The sequence below is a fragment of the Anastrepha ludens genome, chromosome 2 (assembly GCF_028408465.1).
Source record: "Anastrepha ludens isolate Willacy chromosome 2, idAnaLude1.1, whole genome shotgun sequence".
Classification (NCBI taxonomy): domain Eukaryota; kingdom Metazoa; phylum Arthropoda; class Insecta; order Diptera; family Tephritidae; genus Anastrepha; species Anastrepha ludens.
Window position 1 is genome coordinate 58,304,295 of NC_071498.1, and position 19,679 is coordinate 58,323,973.

A 19,679-nucleotide genomic window follows, 5' to 3' on the forward strand; every position below is an offset into this window, starting at 1 on the left:
TGCTCCGAATTATAACCAAACTTTACGAAACCCATTTTCAATACGTACTTAACAATGTCTTACGCTCTTTGGTTTAATTCGGTGCAAAGACACGGCGGGTCCACGTTTTGGCATATATTTCGAGACCCTAGTCATCAATAGGTATGAAAATTACCCCGTATTAAAGCACTTATCAACAGCTTTCATTTGATACCCATATTGTACATACACAACCAAAGTTTACCCGGGTCCACGTTTTCACCTATATCTCAAGACCCTATCTACCAACAGGTATCCAAACTATACGGAAACCATCTTCAATACCTCCTTAACAATGTGTGTAAGTTTGGTTTAATTCGGTGCACAGACACGGCGGGTCCACGTTTTGGCATATATTTCCAGACCCTAGTCATCAATAGGTATGAAAATTACCCCTTATTAAGGCACTTATCAACAGCTTTCATTTGATACCCATATTGTACATACACAACCAAAGGTTACCCGGGTTCACGTTTTGACCTATATCTCGAGACTCCAGTCACGGAGCGGCATGAAAAATACTTTGTACTAAAGCATTCACCAACAGCTTCAATTTGATATTCATATTGTACAAACACATTCTAGGGTCCACGTTTTGGTCTCTATATCGAGACCCTAGTCACGGAGCGGCATGAGGAATACTCTGGACTAAAGCATTCACCAACAGCTTCCATTTGATACCCATATTGTACATACACATCCGAAGGTTACCCGGGTCCACGTTTTGACCTATATCTCGAGCCCTATTTCCAAAATAAAATATAACCCATGTTACTCGTGGCTGATGTAGCTTTCGAATGGTCAAAGAATTTTTAAAATCGGTCCAGTAGTTTTTGAGCCTATTCATTACAACCAAACAAACAAACAAAGTTTTCCTCTTTATAATATTAGTATAGATTAAATTTTACCGTAAGAAAGTGCAAGTTTGAAGTACCTCAAAATTCTAGTTGATTTTTGATGATTTTCTTCACTGGCTGTGTTGTTCGTTTTCTTCATGTAACGAGATTTTTAAGCCATTTCAAATTTCCATGAGTGCAAGTGCGACTTTAATATATGTATCTTCTAAGCCTTTGACATTTTCAATTTTGAAAAGTAGAGCCAAAAAGCACTAAGGTAACGGTAACTCCTGAAACACTCAGACTAAAAACCGCTGAAAAGACCTAAAAAGCTTTGGAAAGTTAAAGGGTAGATAGTTAAGAAGGAAATGAGCGAGAGGTGACAGAGAGAAAGATATAAAATATAATAGAGGCAGAGACAGAGACAGAACTACTTCCGTGAGAATTTTCCATATTCTTTGATAAATTTTAAAATATCCTTCAGTTTGAGAAAATTAATATTACTCATTCTCATGACATCGGAACCCTTGCTCTAGAAAAGGCAGGACAGTCACAGAGAAAATGCTCAGTGTTATCCGCCTGCTCTAAGCAAGACAGGTAAAGCGGGTCCGCAAGGATTTCAATGATGGTGTCCTGTAATAGTATCGAACATCAACCGAACGCCTTTCTACCAAGTTCTAAAAGTAAGCTAGACAGTTTTCTGATCGGGCTTCGAACAAAACACTTTGCAGTTCTGCAGCGTTCTAGACTGGGCCATCGATCTTTATCTAAATTGCATACAAAATCGTTGATCCAATTCATGATTTCTGTAAAACTGATTCCAATTTTTGGCTCTGGTCCCTGTGGGTTAGCCGCTGATCCTCAGTTGGCCAATTCTTCAGCCAATTTCATTCCCTCTACTAAAGCTTTAGTGTGCATTAAGACTAAGTTTCCAATTATTTTTCCAAAGATTGCAATTTTTTTTTGTTGCACTTCTATAATTTCTGAATAACCTATGAAATTTAAATTTATTTATTTATAATACTTTTATAGAAAAAATAAAAATAGGTAATATTAAAAAAGCATAGATTCAAAACAAAACAGGATTAAAAACTAGTCAAAATGTTGAAGTCCCATAGTTGTCAAACTCCTGTTGTTGTTGTTGTTGTGTCACCACAAACATTCCCCATACATATACTGGGAATGCTGCTGAAGTGAAAGTCCTTGGCCGGATATAAATCTGGGTCGTTCCGGTTACTTAGAACCGACTGTCGTTAGAACCTTGTCAAAATCCTCGATGATGACGGTTTAGTTTTAGTTCAGGATCCTCCAATCTGTTTTCATCAAATGAAGCATGCAGGCCGTTAGCATAAATGGTTTACATTGACTCTCATCCAGTCTTTCGGTTATCTGAAGGGTGTTTCAGGGGCGCGCCTAGACGTTGTTTTAAAATGAAAAATGTAAAAATTTAGATTCCTTCGGGTTTCACTATTAATATTCAAAATATGGTTCATAGCAATTATATGTAGAAAATAACATCATTGACAAGACCACCATGAGCACGTCTACCGATAAAATCCTTCAAATAGTTGGCCATAAATGCCTTATTGAGAATGTCAAGGAACATATATGTATATGGTGAAGGTTGTTCAGCATCACTTTGCGCTACAGCTGAAATATTTCCAACAGAATGTCCAGTTTTTGGTCTGCCGGTCCTTTTTCTATCCTTGACAGAACCTGTTTCTTGATGTTTTTGGTCGAATTGAATTGTCGTCTCATTCGGTCGATTATTTCCACTAAAAAATCACGAATTTTGCGAAATTTTGTTCTTAAAGATCAAACATTTTCATAATAAGTTTCAATAATATTAACGCGTTATTCTATAATTTAAAATTATACTATTGCCCACTTGTACTTTTGCACACAAAGTCAAAGATGGCATAAGAAAAGGTACCGCCTAAGAATTACTCACGACTGACATCCGCGCGTCACTTTTGAAAGATTCTTCATGTATACTTTACTTATTTATATTTTATACATACTTATACATAGCTAGGCAGGTAGGAAGACGTGGCACTTGGTCTTTAAACCAACCCCCTTAAGTCGTTGCCTATCCATTGTGATATCACAATAGCATATATATGTACTTGTGTGTATGTATATGGAAGTTTATCCTCCCATTTTAGTGGCGACATTGTTGCCAATTCATTTGCATGGCTTAACGAGCAAAGAAGCATGCCATATATGTCTGCGTGCATATGTGTATGTTTGATCGTTACATGTGGATTACTTTACTAGAGTTATTATGCCCTTATACAAGTATTCAAGTACCGCAAAATCCTGTGGTCACCTGTGCACTTATATGGTATTAAAACTTATTTCTGTATGCATGTAAATAAAGAATGTTAAGTATCCTTTGGGAAACAAAGCAAATGCCTTGCACATTTTATGTAATCTTTACTTTTGTATTGAATTTGGTATTTGTGTATTCCTTAAAACTACATGCCATTTTATTTCTTTATTCGTTTGCAAAAGCATCCATATAGTCTGCCTAATGGACACGTGGCTGGCAAAATTCAAACTTAAAGTTCCGTTATAAAAATAATTTTAATAAAAATAAATTAAATAAATAAAAAATCCACGTTTACGTGCAGAGGACCTTAAATTCCGGAGCACATTGAAATGACTGCTTATCTCAATATCACACACTGAAAATAGACTTCCAAGGGCGAAGTCAAATTAAGACCGGAATTAGACAAACGCAATATTCATAGATGCATCTTCCTTCTGGGTTGCATACGCAGGCCTTAATTTACTGCTCATAATCGACAACTTGAATGACTGTTAAGTATCCAGTAAAGGTTCAAGTTTAAGGCTGCTTCTCCAAAACAATGGTTGGTTATTTATTTGTATTTGATGCCGTCTGGACATTTACAGAGAAAGTGCTCAATAGTATCTTTCTCTGAAAGTTTTCCACAGCTTCTGCAATGAAGTTAAATGATAAGCCCAGCTTTTCTGGGTGAGTACCGATCGGCCAATGAACGGTAATCACAGCTAACGGATGATTTTTTATTATCTTTTTAAACAGTTGGTTTAAACAGCTCACGCGCGTTTCGTGTTTTGTTTCACTGTCAAACATCTTCAGTTTGGTCTATAATTTAACCATAAATCGTCTTACAAACGCACAATTCTTGCAAATCATTGAATTTCATTATAAAAATGTGTGTTATGTTAAGAAAGTTCAAGATCCACTTTTTTATCGAAAAATTGTGTTCAGCGACGAAGCTCATTTTTGGATCAATGGGTACGTAAATAAGTAAAATTGTCGATTTTGGAGTGAAGATCAGCCAGAAGAATTGCAAGAGCTACCAATGTATCCAGAAAAGGTCACAGTTTGGTGCGGTTTATGGGCTGGAGGTATCATTGGACCGTACTTCTTCAAAGATGTGGCGAATCGTAACGTAACTGTGAATGGTGAGCGCTACCGTGAAATGATATCCAACTTGTTTTGCCCAAAATGCAAGAGCTCGACTTGCATGACATGTGGTTTCAGCAAAACGGTGCCACATGCCACAGAGCACGTGTAACAATGGACTTGTTGAGAGGCCGGTTCGGTGAACATTTTATTTCACGTTCGGGACCTGTCAATTGGCCACCCAGATCGTGCGATATAAAGCCTTTAGATTATTTTTTGTAGGGCTATGTTAAAGCTTATGTCTATTCAGACAAGCCTGCTTCAATTAATGCATTGGAAGACCACATTAAAGCATTTATATGTGAGATATCCAAACAAAGCGCCAATTATTTGCATTTCTAAGAGTAATTTAATTGGATAATTATTCTTAAACCAAAAACCAAAACAAATTTTAAGAAACATTTTAATTCAAGCTTAACTTTAAACTCAGCATAAACCGCCAACTCAAATTCAATCCTGAGCCCCAACTCGAACTCAAACGCATAATCAAACCAAAACCAATTTAAAATTTTAGCTCAAACTCAAATTACAACTCAACCACAAAGTGAAAATCGGGCTCAAAACCAAAATCGGAATCAAAAATCTAAACTCAAACTCCAAACTCAACAAAAAAAATATAAACCCAAGCCCAAAATAGGAATCATAGGTCTAAGCTCAAACTTAAACTCAAAACTCAAGAAAAAAATCTAAACTTAAACTGAAAACTCAAAGAAGAAAGGGTGTGGACCCTCATAAACTCAAAATTCTTAACTAAAAATTCTCAACTAAAGCATCCTCAACTGATGCAATCTCAAGTAAAGCATCCTGAATTTATGCCTCTCCAATTGATACCTGCTCAACTGATGCAAACTCAACATACCCATCACTAACAGGCGCAACCTTAACGAATGAACCTTTAGCCGAGGCTTCCAATGGAAAACTGGCAAGAGCTGCTACAACGCACAACGCCGCAAGCCCGCCGGCATTTTGCGGACATGAGACCTGATCAGTGTAGGTAGCTTCCTTCTGGGTACTCACCACTCACGCCAGGCAGTCTTGTAACTGGCAGCCAAAAGTGCAAAAACTATGGTGAAAAACCAAATTGTGGGGCAACTTCAGCTGCCACGTCACGGGTCTATTCGCCAACCGAATTCGGCACGATCATTTGACACGAAGTGACGTTTTATTAGTTTTTTCGTCAACAAACCGATTCGTAGCTCCTGCTACGTCTGCCCATCAGATTACTCTGTCAAATTCACTGAGAGCTGGCTAATAGTCTGATATTGACGCCATTAAATATTTTTACCATGAAGGGCAGGACTCTCTCTTGTGTTCTGATCGTGACCGGTCAGAAAAATAAAAGGCTAAAGTAGAAAACTATTAAAGACGGGAAACTGTGTTTAGCAAGTGCATATATAATGCAGTACTTTAAAGAAAGGGCATTTAAATAAAATCAATAAATGAAATTTACCGCTCTGCAGGCAATGGTTGAAGGAAGCAAGTAAACATATCTCCAAATTTGGTTAGATTTAAATTCTTTTTTTTTTGTTTTGGTTATCATTTTTGACGCTTATTTAAATTTGTTGGATGCGCCAAACTTCAAGTTTCTTAATTAATTATTTTCTTTTCATCTTTCCTCTTTCAGCTGGCTCGTGAAATTCCCAAGCGATACAGCCACTTTTAACAAGAAGAATGCCAATAGAGATTAGTACACTTAGAGTATCAACTTCACCACGCATCCAAACTTGCAAAGTTTAACTTTTAATTTTAAACGAAAAACTACGCTAAGAAATTTAAAATAAAGGAGAATTTAATGCGAGCGAAAGCTGTTATTTACAGTGTTGCTGAGACAGAGTAAATAATAGCCTAGGTACTAACTCATGTTGCTGCTGACAGATGCAACATTTCCCCGCACCGAGAGGTAGTCGTAGACATACGTCCCACATTTAAGACATTGAGACGGTGTAAATACGCACTTACAATGCAAACCATTTCGGCAGCTAGAAGGAGAGGAAGAAATAAAATTCTAAAATTTGGAAAACATAGAATTTTGAGTGGAAGCAAGAAGCAAGGAGCCACGAGATTTGATAAGTTACCACTTGCAGTGGGCGACAGTACGGAAAAGAGGCATGTGGCAGAGTGCAAGCAACAGCCGCAGGCAGTAAGAGTGGCGGTGAGTGAAAGAGAAAGCGAATGGCAAGACTTGCGAAGTGAGAAGATGCGGGTGAGTAAAATAAATAAATTGAGTAAACGTGCTGAGATGATAAAAGTACGTGTACAGCGCCGTGGTACACCAAAATCTCTCTTAATCGTAGCAAGGCGTAACTTGGCAACGGCCGTCAAATTTGTGAGAATTGTGGGAAATGTTAAAATAATAAGAAATTTGCAAAAACATAACACCGCAATTGTCGTTAGGAATACTAAATGGCCACAAGTTCGCAACAGCTGCAATGGGTCACGACGCCCGAGAGACTCAACCAGCAAAAGTATTCAAGAACCTGCAGCATTTTCAAGTAGAGGCGAAGCGGTAAAGTGTGTGGAAGGAAATTTCGAGAGAGAAGATGGGAAAATAATAAAGACAATTAGGCTACGTGAAGTCATTGAGGCTAAGTGCAAAAGTGGCGAGGATAAAGGGAATAGTGGGCAGCACAAATGTGAGAGAGGCGAAATAATCAAGGTGCTTGATGTAACGGAATCTGTAAGGAATGTATGCGTGCCTCAAAAATTACCGGGAGAGGTTACAATAGATTACGCATGTATGGACGGACTAAGAAGGGCAAAGAATTTTGAAGTTCCAAAATTAGCAGTTGAGCAAACGAGCAAGTCTCTACTACTCAGCTGCGAAACGCACAAACTAAGTGCACCGCTGGAGGCTCAAGCACACTTTCAAACTCCTACATTACTCCAATGTGAATATCCAGCTCGCACTCAATTTCGAAGTAATACGCACTTACAAAGTGTAATACAGCAACACCTCCTAATTAATGCGCCCGATCTATTGCCATTCTGTCACCAAATTCAGGCCCATAATGAATACGACGCCGCTCTTGAGGATCAACGGCAAACTAGTCAGCAAACTCCAGTGCATTCTCCCAACCAACCAATTACACGATCTCAAATATATTTTAAAACACAATCGTCTTCAAACTCATATCAAACTCTAGCTCCACTAACGACTAATTCTTCTGGAATTCAGCAGGCTAGCGATTTTACTACAGCTAAACCAGAATTCGCGCCACAAAATCATTTTAAAAGTCAACCCTTTTTCCCCGCACAATCCCAGCTTTTCTCTGAACTCAAAAGGATTCAACAAACATCCACGCAGTCCAATCAGTATCAACAACGGACTTTCGAACGCACTGAATCAGACAAGCATCCAAATCACTCCATCCAAGAATACTTTACATCTGCAGTCAAGAACTTGAGTTCCACTTTCAGTACTAGCAGACAGTTAGTAAGTCAGTCAGATCCCTCCAGCTACGAGCAGCAAAGCGATGTCCACACTGAGTGTCTATTTCAAAGTCAGACATGTTTGCGGCAAAATACTCCAGCTCATGGTCGTAACAAAGATCATTCGGAAGAGCATATTCCTTTACACAAGCAAGTTCCGTGCAGCTCTTTTAACACTTCACAACTTAGCAACAACTTTAACGCTGCACCACTACGCCACAACTGGTGTTCTTGGCTATTTCGCTCAACACCGGCATCATCACTACCGGGTGGGCGCTGCTGTCGAGCTCCACCCTCGGAGGCATTGCCCTTTGCCGCCTCTTCGAGTCATCTTCACTTACCCTATCTATGGAGAGGCCTAGTAAGGAAGAAACTATTTGTCTCTACACTACTCTTACTCCTCACTGCACTACCCTTGACATGCGCTGCTTGTCGCGACGAACCCGCCCGTCCATGTGAGGCCATATGCACGCCCGATGGTCACAATTGTACGCTGCGTGCCCTTCTCCTACTTCCGGATGATGACACGTACATCGCGTCAATGCGTAGCACCATGCCCGTTATGTATTTAGCTGAACAATACTTGCGCAAAAATAGTTTGCTGCCCCCACAGTTGCATTTTGAATGGATGACAGGAGATGTGAAGTGCGAGGCGGCCTATGCAACCATCAAGGCTATGGATGGTATAGCAAGGAATTGTGCACATGTCGTGTTCGGGCCGGTGTGTGATTATGCATTGGGTGAGTGTGTTATGAAATTATTGTGAGAAAATTTAGGTTATAGTTTAGTAACATGATTCTCTTCCTAATTTTTCCCACGCCAGCCGCCGTCAGCCGCATCGCCAAATACTTTAGTAGCAATGGAACTCCAGTGATTTCTGTAGGCGGCGCCACCGATAGCTTTGAGTTTCCGAAGACCAGCTGTGCAGATGAGTTTTACATGTTGCTGCGCGCCGGCCTGCTTAGCTTTAAGAGTATCTCCGTGATGATAATTGAACTTTTGAAACAGTAAGTAAAGACGTGCATGCTTCGACTTTTTCTGAGTTTGTGAAAAACAAAAAATATCAACCCTATTTTACATTGGTTACACTTTGGGCAAAAAAAGTTCACAGAATGAAGTATTAGCACAGATTTTTTATTTTTATTTTTTATTTTTTACTTCTCACTACTTGGCCGCTCCACGCAACTATAAACCCTAAGTTTCAGTCTAATCGGCTTATTAACTTTTGTGATAAACAGGTTGGTGGGCCAAGGCAAAAAAATATAGTTTAAAGAAACTCCAGTGGAAGTCGGTGCAGAATAATTAAAAACCACGCGCATTTTTTGCCTTTAATACACAATGGTGGGGTAAGAAATTTGCATACATGAGCACCAGTGGAGATCCATATCATAAACAACAGCTGCGGATAATAATCATTTATTTTGAAATTTTCAATGAATAAAATTATCAGCTTCCAAATATCGCAGAACAGGTTCGAATAGATTAGATTGTGGGAAAAATAAGTCCATTATTTTTACGTAAATTTTTGTGGATATGGTTTCAAACTGTTACAGTGTCGGCACCATAAACACATTCACAATTTCAGCGACTTGGCTTGTATTTTCGCCCTTATCAAAGAAAAACTTTAAAATATTCTGAATTTTCTCTCTGTTGACTTCCATTGTGAAGACCCTGTAACTCACAACTGAATGGAACAAACAAAAAAAAAAATTTTTTTAGTGTGAAATGTCACCTTGACAACGATCATAAACTTTAAGCTGTTTGATCAATACTTTGCGAGATATCGATCCCTACAACCATCTACCTAGAAAATAATGGATTTGTTGTTCCTCTCTCTCTCTCTCTCTCTTAGCTTCACAGTCTGTGGTGGACCATAGCTTCATCAACACTCCTTCTCCAACTCAGTCTCTCTCTTGCCTCATTTCTCCAATGACAAACGTTCATCGCTTTTAAGTCTGCTTCTACGTCATCAAGCCATCTCTTTTTTGATCGGCTTCTCTTTCTTCCTCCAATTGGACGCAAAGTAAACACCCTTTTTTGGATTATTTCGTTGGGCATTCTTATGATGGGGCTAATCCATCTAATCCGTTGCGCTTTAATAAAAGGTAATACATTTTCACCACCAATAAGGTTTTCAATTTCATTGTTATAACGGTTGCGATACATGCCATTTTCAAGCCGAATAGGACCGTAGATTTTTCTCATTATGGATCTTTCAAATCGCAATAGCTGATTTATATCATTAGCTTTCAGTGTCCAGATTTCAACACCATAAGTAAGAACCGGACGCATCAAAGTTTTATACATCTTGATTTTCTGCATTCGTGATAAAACCATTGATCTGAACAATTTTATATTTGCATAGTATGTCTTATTAGCAGATTTAATTCTTTCATCTATTGCAAGTGTCTTTACTCGCTACAAATCCTAAGTATTTGAATTCATTTACATTTTCAAAAACAAAATTATCTATGGCTACATTGTTGGCATCAATATTACGTGCTAAGCGAAGCATAAACTTAGTTTTTTCGGCGTTGACATTCAGTCCTATAATTTTCGCTTTTGTTTTTAACAGCTTGAATATGCGTATTAGTTTGCTTTTTGCCATGATGTGAGCATCGTCAGCATAAGCACATATTTGAAAACCGTTGCCAAATATTGTTCCGGACAAGTTAATTTCTTTTACAACCGTGTGCAACCTAAGGTTGAAAATCAGAGCGGTCCTTGTTTAACACCAGACAGGACCTGAACGCGTTCAGACATTTCGCCTTGTACTAGCACCTTGCTAGTAATAGTCTTCAACGGGCAAAGAACCAGTTCAATTTGTTGTTCCCCAAACTAATATATATGTAGCTTGTGCATATAGAAAAGAAGTCAAACGTCTTCTTGTGTCAAAGAACTTTATTGAACTCCGATTTTTACAATGTCTGATTTGATTGAGCAGAGAAGTGACATCAAATTTTGTTTGCGGAATGAAATTTCGGCTGCGGAAACGTTTAGCATGTTGCAGAAGGCATTTGGTGACTCGACCATGTCGCAGAAAAATGTTTATAAGTGGTACAAAGACTTCAAAGAGGGTCGAGAACGTGTTGATGACTTGGAGCGCTCCGGACGACCATCGACGTCAATAAAGTGAAGGAGTTAGTGCTCTAACCATTTTGAAAGACCATTTGGGCCTACCAAAAGTCAAATCTCGTTTGGTACCGAAAACTCTCAATTTCTTGGAAAAAAGTCGTCGCGTTGATGTGTGTGAAACAATGCTTTCAGGACAAGCTATTACGGAAGATGAGACTTGGATTTATGCTTACGACCCTGAAACAACCGACCAATCAAGCGAGTATCGTGCTAAAGGCGAGGCCAGACCGAAAAGAGCACGTCAAAGTCGTTCAAAAATAAAGATCATGATGACAGTTTTTTTCGATTTTCGTGGTGTGGTGCACTATGAACTCCTTCCACCTGGCCAAACTGTTAATAAGGAATATTATTTGAGCGTTATGCGTCGTTTACGTGAAGCAATTCGTCTAAAAAGACCAGAATTATGGGCCAACAACTCTTGGTTTTTGCTTCACGATAATGCACCGTCTCATACTGCACTCGTTCTTCGTGACCATTTCGCCAAAAATTCCACGCATATCGTTCCGCAACCACCGTATTCGCCTGATTTGGCTCCGTGTGAATTCTGGCTATTCCCAAAACTCAGGAGACCACTCTGGGGAACGCGTTTCAAGTCGATTGAAGAGATAAAAGCTGAATCGAAGAAGGTGCTAATGGCTATACCGGAAATGGACTATTTGGCATGTTTCGGGGATTGGAAAAATCGCATAAGTGTATTTCATCGAGAGGGGATTATTTTGAAGGGGATGAAATTGATTTACAAGAATAAATAAAGATTTTTCATTTTACAACCAAATTCACCTTACTTTTTGCCCACAGTCGGTGCTTTCACATCCGCATGACTTATTGCTTTGGGATAAAAGCAGAGTTAGGGTTTGTGATAAGTGACATTTCTGCGGTAGCTGAAGTAATATATTTACTTTCAGAAGCAGCTTCAGCGTTTGCGGATAAATGTAGCAAAATCGTATAATTCCTTGAGCATTTCTTACAATAGATTGATTTAAATTTTTTAACGATATGTCCCTGCTTTAAACTGTTGACACAAACCTGCAACCGTTCTATCTGCTTGAAGCGTAAAGATGAAAATAAATTCAGAAGCGAGGTACACATGGACATGATATGCTAAGTAGCATTGCAAAAGCTTAACCATCTAATAGGGCGGTTAGCCCCGAATGGCTGCTTACGGTTGGATATATATTTATGAGTCAGCTGTTTTCCAAGAATTTAGCCTCCAATCCCCATGTAAAAAGTTCGTAAATCGATGCTTACTCCTCTCATTTGGATAATGTTTCGAGAATGCTCATCCAGTACGGAAGCAATGGGCTTACTCGTGTTAATGAAAGTGCGTAGGAGAAAGAGGGCGAATTAGTGAACTGCGTAGTCCATGTTGACTAGCCCCAAGTTCATCGTTACCTTCGGCGGTCTTTAAATTAAAAGTAGGTTTATAATGGATTAGTGATTAATATTATATTCGTCTTAACAGATCGGTCTGTTTCAGAAAATTGAGAGGGTCGAATGCTCCAAAGATTGCGAGTCGCAGTGTGTCAATGTTTTGACATTCTTCCAATATGTGTATTTTCAATGCATACTCATCGCAAAATGGCCATTTGCCAGAAGGGGACGTAGAAAAATATGCACATGTGTTAAAATGGGGCGTAGATGGATGAAAAGCTTTATCTTTAGTATAGGAATGTCAGCGGGAAAATTGAGTTTGGTTCTGCATGTATTGCTACCAGAATAGTGATGTTTGTAAGTTTTCCAAATGTCAATTAGCTGCTTGTATGTCTCCCTTGCAATTGCAGCGAAGATATGATATATTTTTTTGTCGTGTTACTGAACATTGCAGATGGAGTCATCGCAGCGCTTTTGGCGTCCGTGTCTGCATTCTCGTTGCCTTTGATTCCGACGTGTCCAGGAGTCCACATCAGTTTGATTTTTCTGGGAGCAGTTAATAGTGTATTGTATATTGTGTATTGTATTGCTTATTGTATATATGTATATATTTCATTTTGATCATTGAGTGGGAATTCAATAGCATCAATGCATGAGCTACTGTCGGTAGAAATGATAAGCTTGCCCTTACTGCGCTTAGCATACATCACTGCTTCAAGTACGGCTGCTAGTTCAGAGTAAACCCGGGATAAAACAAGTTCAACTCCACCCTTTCAAAAATATTATAAGTTGTCATTAACAGATAAATGGAAAATGGGCTGGATAAGCACTTATTTGCACAAAAATCTTGCAGCGAAGGCTGCCCTACACAAGTGCAGGTTTTAATGAATTAACCACAACTTCCATACACAATATGAGTACTTAACCACCAGATGAACACTTAACCACCCCCCGTTTAGTCTGAAAAGACTAATCGGTTTTCTATTTATTTTTAAAAATGAAAATGAAAAATGAGCTTGTGGAAAATAAGTTAATGATGCCTTCATCCTACAAGTATTTTCGAGGCCGAGGCAAAATATTTGTTGAAGAAATTTAGTAGTAGGTAGTAGTAGTAGGGAATTCTTTATTTAATTTATAAAAAATTATGGTTAACAATTGATTTAATTCATACATTAATTCATTTAATATATTAAAGTAAATAAAGAAATAAATAAAAATGTTTGTGACAATACCGATGTTGTCTGTCACAGCTCTCAAATTAATTAATAATTGAACTCTGCTATAAAAAACTGTCTATAGTGCCAGCCTGAGTATATGAAATCAGTTAGTGTTCTCCAATTGTGGCCATTTAGTATATGTAGTATATTACTTCAGCGTCGTTCAGCTTCTCTGTATTTAAATATCTTTGTCTGATTTCCTTCAGTACAGGGCACCTTCCTAAGAAGTGATACATGTCTTCTTCTTCGTTTGAGTTGCATAGGTGCAAATTTTTACCGCGTTTCCATAAACTATTGCATTCAGTTTTAAAAAACCACATCTTGCTTTAAATATTGTTGTTATGTCAGCTAACCGCATATCTTCTATAAAGTATGATTCTCCTTTTGAGTGATCTAAGTGTTTATATATTCGTGTGGTGCTTGATAGTGCTTTTTGTTTTGCCATGTTTAAATTTCGTAGTTTAATGTTTGATAAAAGCTGGATACAGCAATCTTCGAACAGCAGTTATGTTTTCTTCAAGCTTTAGGCTAAACTCCATACCTAAGTCATTGAGTTGTTTGAGCCAAAACACGTTTTTTCGTAATATGCAATGTGTAAGTTTGTGCGGGAGTCTACTGCTGTTGTATTTATAGATAGTTTTCCAAATGTATTTCATATGTAGTTCTAACGAATATAAGTAGCTATCTTTTACGTTAGTTTCTAGCGTTATTGCATAAATCGGGATGAAATCAAGGAATTTGAAAATTTTTGTAATAAAATAACGCTGAAGTTTATATACTACTTCGAACAGCATATAGCCCCAGGTTTGAGCAGCGTATGTTTGTATGGCTCTGCACACAGCCTGAAACAGCTTCCATTTAACTTTGTATGAGATGTAAGGCTTAGCTAAGAAATTTCTCATGTACTATTAATGCTAGCTTTTGCTGAATTATTTCTGGCTTACACATGTTTAGCAAACGCCATTTGGAATGTGAGAAGGACACCAAGATACTTATATTCTGCTACCACTTTTATTTCCTCACCTTTGTACCACAATTTTTATGCCACCTTTTCTAAAGACCATCATCTCAGATATCATTAAATTTACTTCCATGTTCCACTAAGCACAATATATTTCTAGTTTTTTATTCATAGAGTGCATGGCATTAGGATTAGAAGCTAAGAGAACAATGGCATCAGCATATAGAAGAAGGCGTACATTTATTCAGTCAATCAGTACACCACCTTTCAAACAGTCATGTAGATCATTCAGGTATAATGTGAAGAGCAATTGTGATAACGGACAACCTTGTTTCACCCCTGTACCGGTTTCAAAGTAATCTGATACTTCTCTTCCTGTCCAAACTGCTGTTCTCGTATTCGAAAATATATTTTCAATCAGAATTGTTATTGAAGAAATTTATAAATATTTTTTTAAATAAAATATTAATAATAGTAATTCATCGGTGGTACGAATAAACATTGAATATTAACTGAGAAATATATAGTAAAAGCTTCAAGTTATCTATATCGAAGAAAGAAAATAATTGTCTACTTAATTTCACACCCTCTTTTCTCACTTCTGGGAACTTAATATTTATCTTTTTGACTCACCTTGCCTTATGATTTCACAAGTAAATCCAAGAACTTGAAAATTAAGAAAAATAATATCATTTTGATTACTTTTCTATTTTATGTCTTCTCTCTTTTATGCAGCTACAATTGGACCAACTCCATTGTATTTTACGAGCGTGATGGCCGGAAAGATGTCGCCGGTGAGCATAGCTGCTATCTAATGATGAAAAGTTTTGGCGACGAAATGCGAGACCTAAATTTAACATTCGCACAGTATTCACTAATGCCGGAGCTGCACAATCGCACCGAAGAAGTGAAACGTGAAATTGGCAATAAACATACGAGTAAGTAAGAAAATAATTGCATATTACTATATACATATAAAATATGTTCGATACGGGTAATGGCAAATATGAAGCATGCAATGCCTTGGTTTTTGCAACGCTACAACAAATAGTTTTGTAACCTTTCTATGCCAAGTCTGAAGGGACCTCACGGAGCCGTTGATATAAAAAGCTTTAGTAAGGCCGAGACGCTGACAATATTATGAGATATATTTCAAATAATTTTTAATAACAAAAATAGCTTTCTGATTTATAATATAAGAAATGTGTACCTGGGGCACTTTCGTATTAGACCTACTGAAGAAAAATACTAAGGGAAGATAAGGTTTCTTTTGGGAAACTTAAGTGCTCAAATCAATATAAAATACGCGTGTCAGACCGGCGCGATTTGTATGGCACATAATCTTTTGATATCACTATTGTCTCTTCTTTTAAAGAAGCTTTAACAGAAATAATAAATATATAAAACACAAAATTATTATAAATATAAAAAATTTAATACCAAAAGGCGATTAAATTAACTATTTTTGTAAAATTTTATAACGCAAAATGATCTACATCCACGCATCTTTAAGGAAGCATTAGAAATGTATAAATATAAAAGCCAAAGCTTTCTAAAGTTAAGTCGCACTAATTTTGAACAAAAAAAGAAAATTAATTTAAATAATCTCCTGAAGGCTGGTGCAACAAGTATTGACGTTCAAACAAGACCAAGTTGAGACTTTACTCGCAATTACGAGTAACGAGGTGTAAATTATGAAATCAATTTCCGCTACCGTTATGCCAACTCAGCCGACTCTATTCGTTTTCATTAAATGTAAGATAAGGTACCTGCTGCTATTATGCAGAATGTTATAAACTTTTCAACAATGACAACATTTATTTTATTACTAACATTCATTAGCATTATCTGCTAACATCATTAACAACAAATAGAGTTAACATTATTTATTTCATTAACATTTTCTGTCTTCAATATGCTCTGTCATTAACATACTCTGTTATCTGGGTCTTTACTAGAAAATTCCAAGTTCTCTGCTTTTTTGAGCAAAGTTCAAAACCATTCAAAAGCTTTCAATAGGCATTTATTTACAGTACTGAGCGTGATAAATGAAGTGAGTGGTCAATATATAAAACTTTCTTCCCATTCTTGATTGTCGTAATAATTCCACGATTTTGGCCGAGTTTAACAAAACGCACCAGTCGTTTAGGCCAGTTCGCCAGTTAGGCCAGTTGGACACACCAAGTGAAGTCAAGTTCTTCTCCATCTAATCTTTCCAGCGCAGAGAAGTTCTTCCTCTTTCTCTGCTACCACCAGCTGATACCGTATCAAATACTTTCAAAGCCGGAGCGTTTGTATCCATTCGGAAGACATAGCTCAGCCAACGAATCCGCTGGATCTTTATTCGCTGCGCTATATCTATGTCGTCGTAAAACTCGCCTACGCGCAAAGGTCCAAAAATCTTTCTCTCAAACACTCCAGGGGATGCCTCATCGGATGTTGTCATCGTTCAAGCTTCTGCGCCGTACGTTAGGACGGGCATGATGAAAACCTTATAAAGTGTTAGGTTCCGAAACACGTGGACCACGACCGTATATTCAGAGCATTGGCCTATGAAATTGCTTAGACTGACATAAGGTCTGCCGACACTAGTCGAAATTAGTTTTCGCCCTGTGCTCTGACTAAGAGGGATATATTCTCGTGTAATATTTATGTTATTTCTATAGTATTCTTAAGTTTGCTATTTTAATGGGTACAAAAAATTAGTAAAATAAGATTTAGGAAATGGTTCATCAATTAGCTGGTTTATGCATTACAGGAATGCTAAAAACGAGTACTCCGGCGGCCCTCGAACACATACTTGACTTCCCGTCGACAGATCTTCTTTCCGGCGAAATCTCCAGGAAGACGAAGAACAGAAGAGTAGCCAATATGGACTAATTGGCTTATGTGCTTAAAAGGGAACACAGGTTCAATATAACTATCGAAAAAGAAGGATGGCGTAAGGGCTTTAGCTCCAAACGCAATACACTTAACTTTTTTACAAATTGTTCTAAAGACTATTGGAGTAGGCGCGGGAATATACTGTTCAGAGTTAGACCTAATGAAGTCGTATAAGCTTCCAGACTACTGCAGTGTATTCCAAGCTAAGGTTCCCGAAGTTGGAAAGGCATCAGACCTCGTCTATGCTACTACTGCAACTAACTTCAAAGTTACCGTTTACATAGATAATCAGGCAGCCACTGAAGCAATTCTTCTTCTTAATTGGCGCGATAACCGCTTACGCGATTTTGGCCGAGATTAACAAAGCGCGCCAGTCGTTTCTCTCTCGTGCTAACCGGCGCCAATTGGACACACCAAGTGAAGCCAAGTCCTTCTCCACCTGATCTTTCCAACGCAGAGGAGGCCTTCCTCTTCCTCTGCTACCACCAGCTGGTACCGCATCGAATACTTTCAAAGCCGGAGCGTTTGTATCCATTCGGACGACATGACCCAGCCAACGAAGCCGCTGGATCTTTATTCGCTGCGCTATGTCTATGTCGTCGTAAAGCTCATACAGCTCATCGTTCCATCGTCTACGATATTCGCCATTGCCAACGTGCAAAGGTCCAAAAATCTTACGCAGAATCTTTCTCTCGAACACTCCAAGCGTCGCTTCATCGGATGTTGTCATCGTCCAAGCTTCTGCGCCATACGTTAGGACGGGCATGATGAGAGTCTTGTAGAGTGTTAGTTTTGTTCGTCGAGAGAGGACTTTACTGCTCAATTGCCTACTTAGTCCAAAGTAGCACTTGTTGGCAAGAGAGATTCTACGTTGGATTTCAAGGCTGACATTGTTATCGGTGTTAATGCTGGTTCCTAAATACACGAAGTCTTTTACAACCTCAAAATTATAACTGTCAACAGTGACGTGGGTGCCGATACGCGAGTGCGCCGACTGTTTGTTTGAAGACAGGAGGTACTTCGTTTTGTCCTCGTTCACCACCAAACCCATTCGCTTTGCCTCTTTATCCAGTTTGGAGAAGGCAGAACTAACAGCGCGGTTGTTAAGGCCGATGATGTCAATATCATCGGCATACGCCAACAATTGTACGCTCTTATAAAAAATTGTGCCTGAGCGATTAAGTTCTGCGGCTCGTACGATGCTCTCCAACATCAGGTTAAAGAAGTCACACGACAGCGAGTCACCCTGTCTGAAACCTCGTTTGGTATCAAACGGCTCGGAGAGGTCCTTCCCAATTCTGACGGCGCTGCTGGTGTTGAGCAACGTCATCTTACATAGCCGTATTAGTTTTGCGGGGATACCAAATTCAGACATCGCGGCATACAGGTAACTCCTTTCCGTACTGTCGAATGCAGCTTTGAAGTCGACGAAAAGGTGGTGTGTGTCGATTCTCCTTTCATGGGTCTTTTCCAAGATTTAACGTATTGAGAATATTTGGTCAATGGTGGACTTTCCAGGTCTGAAGCCACACTGATAAGGTCCAATCAGTTGGTTGACGGTGGGCTTCAGCCTTTCACACAATACGCTCGCTAGAACCTTATAGGCGATATTTAGAAGACTAATCCCACAGTAATTGGCACAAATTGCAGGATCGCCCTTCTTATGGATTGGGCAGAGCACACTTAAATTCCAATCGGCAGGCATGCTTTCATCCGACCATATTTTGCATAGGAGCTGATGCATGCACCTTACCAGCTCCTCGCCGCCATGTTTGAATAGCTCAGCCGGCAGTCCGTCGGCGCCCGCGGCTTTGTTGTTTTTTAGCCGTGATATTGCTATTCTCACCTCGTCATGGTCGGGTAACGGAACGACAATTCCGTCGTCAACGATTGGGGTATCGGGATCTTCACATTCTCTATGACATGCGCAGCTGTCACCGTTTAACAGGTTCGAGAAGTGTTCCCTCCATAATTTAAGATTGCTCTGTACGTCAGTCACCAGATCGCCGTCTTTGTTCTTACAGGAAAACGCCCCGGTCTTGAAACCTTCTGTAAGCCGCCGAACTTTCTGGTAAAATTTTCGGGCGTTGTTCCTGTTGGCCAGCATCTCAAGCTCCTCGCACTCACGTATTTCGGCCTCTCGTTTCTTCTGTCGGATAATACGTCTCTCTTCCTTTTTCAGCTCTCTGTAGCGATCCCACATGGCTCGCGTTGCGCCCGATCGCAGCGTGGCTCTATAGGCGGCATCCTTTCTTTCTGCGGCAGCATGACATTCCTCGTCGTACCAATTGTTTTTTCGGGCTCGCCGGAATCCGATTTCTTCTTCGGCGGCGGTACGTAGTGAACGAGAAATGTTGCTCCATTGCTCGCGCATG

The 19,679-nt window shown here is 39.0% G+C and overlaps 1 protein-coding gene across 1 annotated transcript; it reads left to right on the plus strand.

Moving 5' to 3' along the window:
* Nucleotides 1-5,936: 5,936 nt before the first annotated feature.
* LOC128857747 (uncharacterized) lies at nt 5,937-15,367 on the plus strand. The gene is made up of 3 exons (XM_054093493.1): nt 5,937-8,477; nt 8,561-8,744; nt 15,157-15,367. Exons 1-3 carry the CDS (start codon nt 6,269-6,271, stop codon nt 15,365-15,367), a joined length of 2,604 nt encoding a protein of 867 aa, XP_053949468.1. The 5' UTR covers nt 5,937-6,268.
* The last annotated feature ends 4,312 nt before the right edge of the window (nt 15,368-19,679 follow it).

Excerpts from the sequence above, each read along its gene's own strand:
- LOC128857747 (XM_054093493.1), top strand. The coding sequence starts at position 6,269 with ATGCAAACCATTTCGGCAGCTAGAAGGAGAGGAAGAAATAAAATTCTA. Across the intron at positions 8,478-8,560 it reads GGTGTGTGATTATGCATTGG|CCGCCGTCAGCCGCATCGCC; the intron begins GTGAGTGTGTTA and ends TTCCCACGCCAG. Across the intron at positions 8,745-15,156 it reads ATAATTGAACTTTTGAAACA|CTACAATTGGACCAACTCCA; the intron begins GTAAGTAAAGAC and ends TCTTTTATGCAG.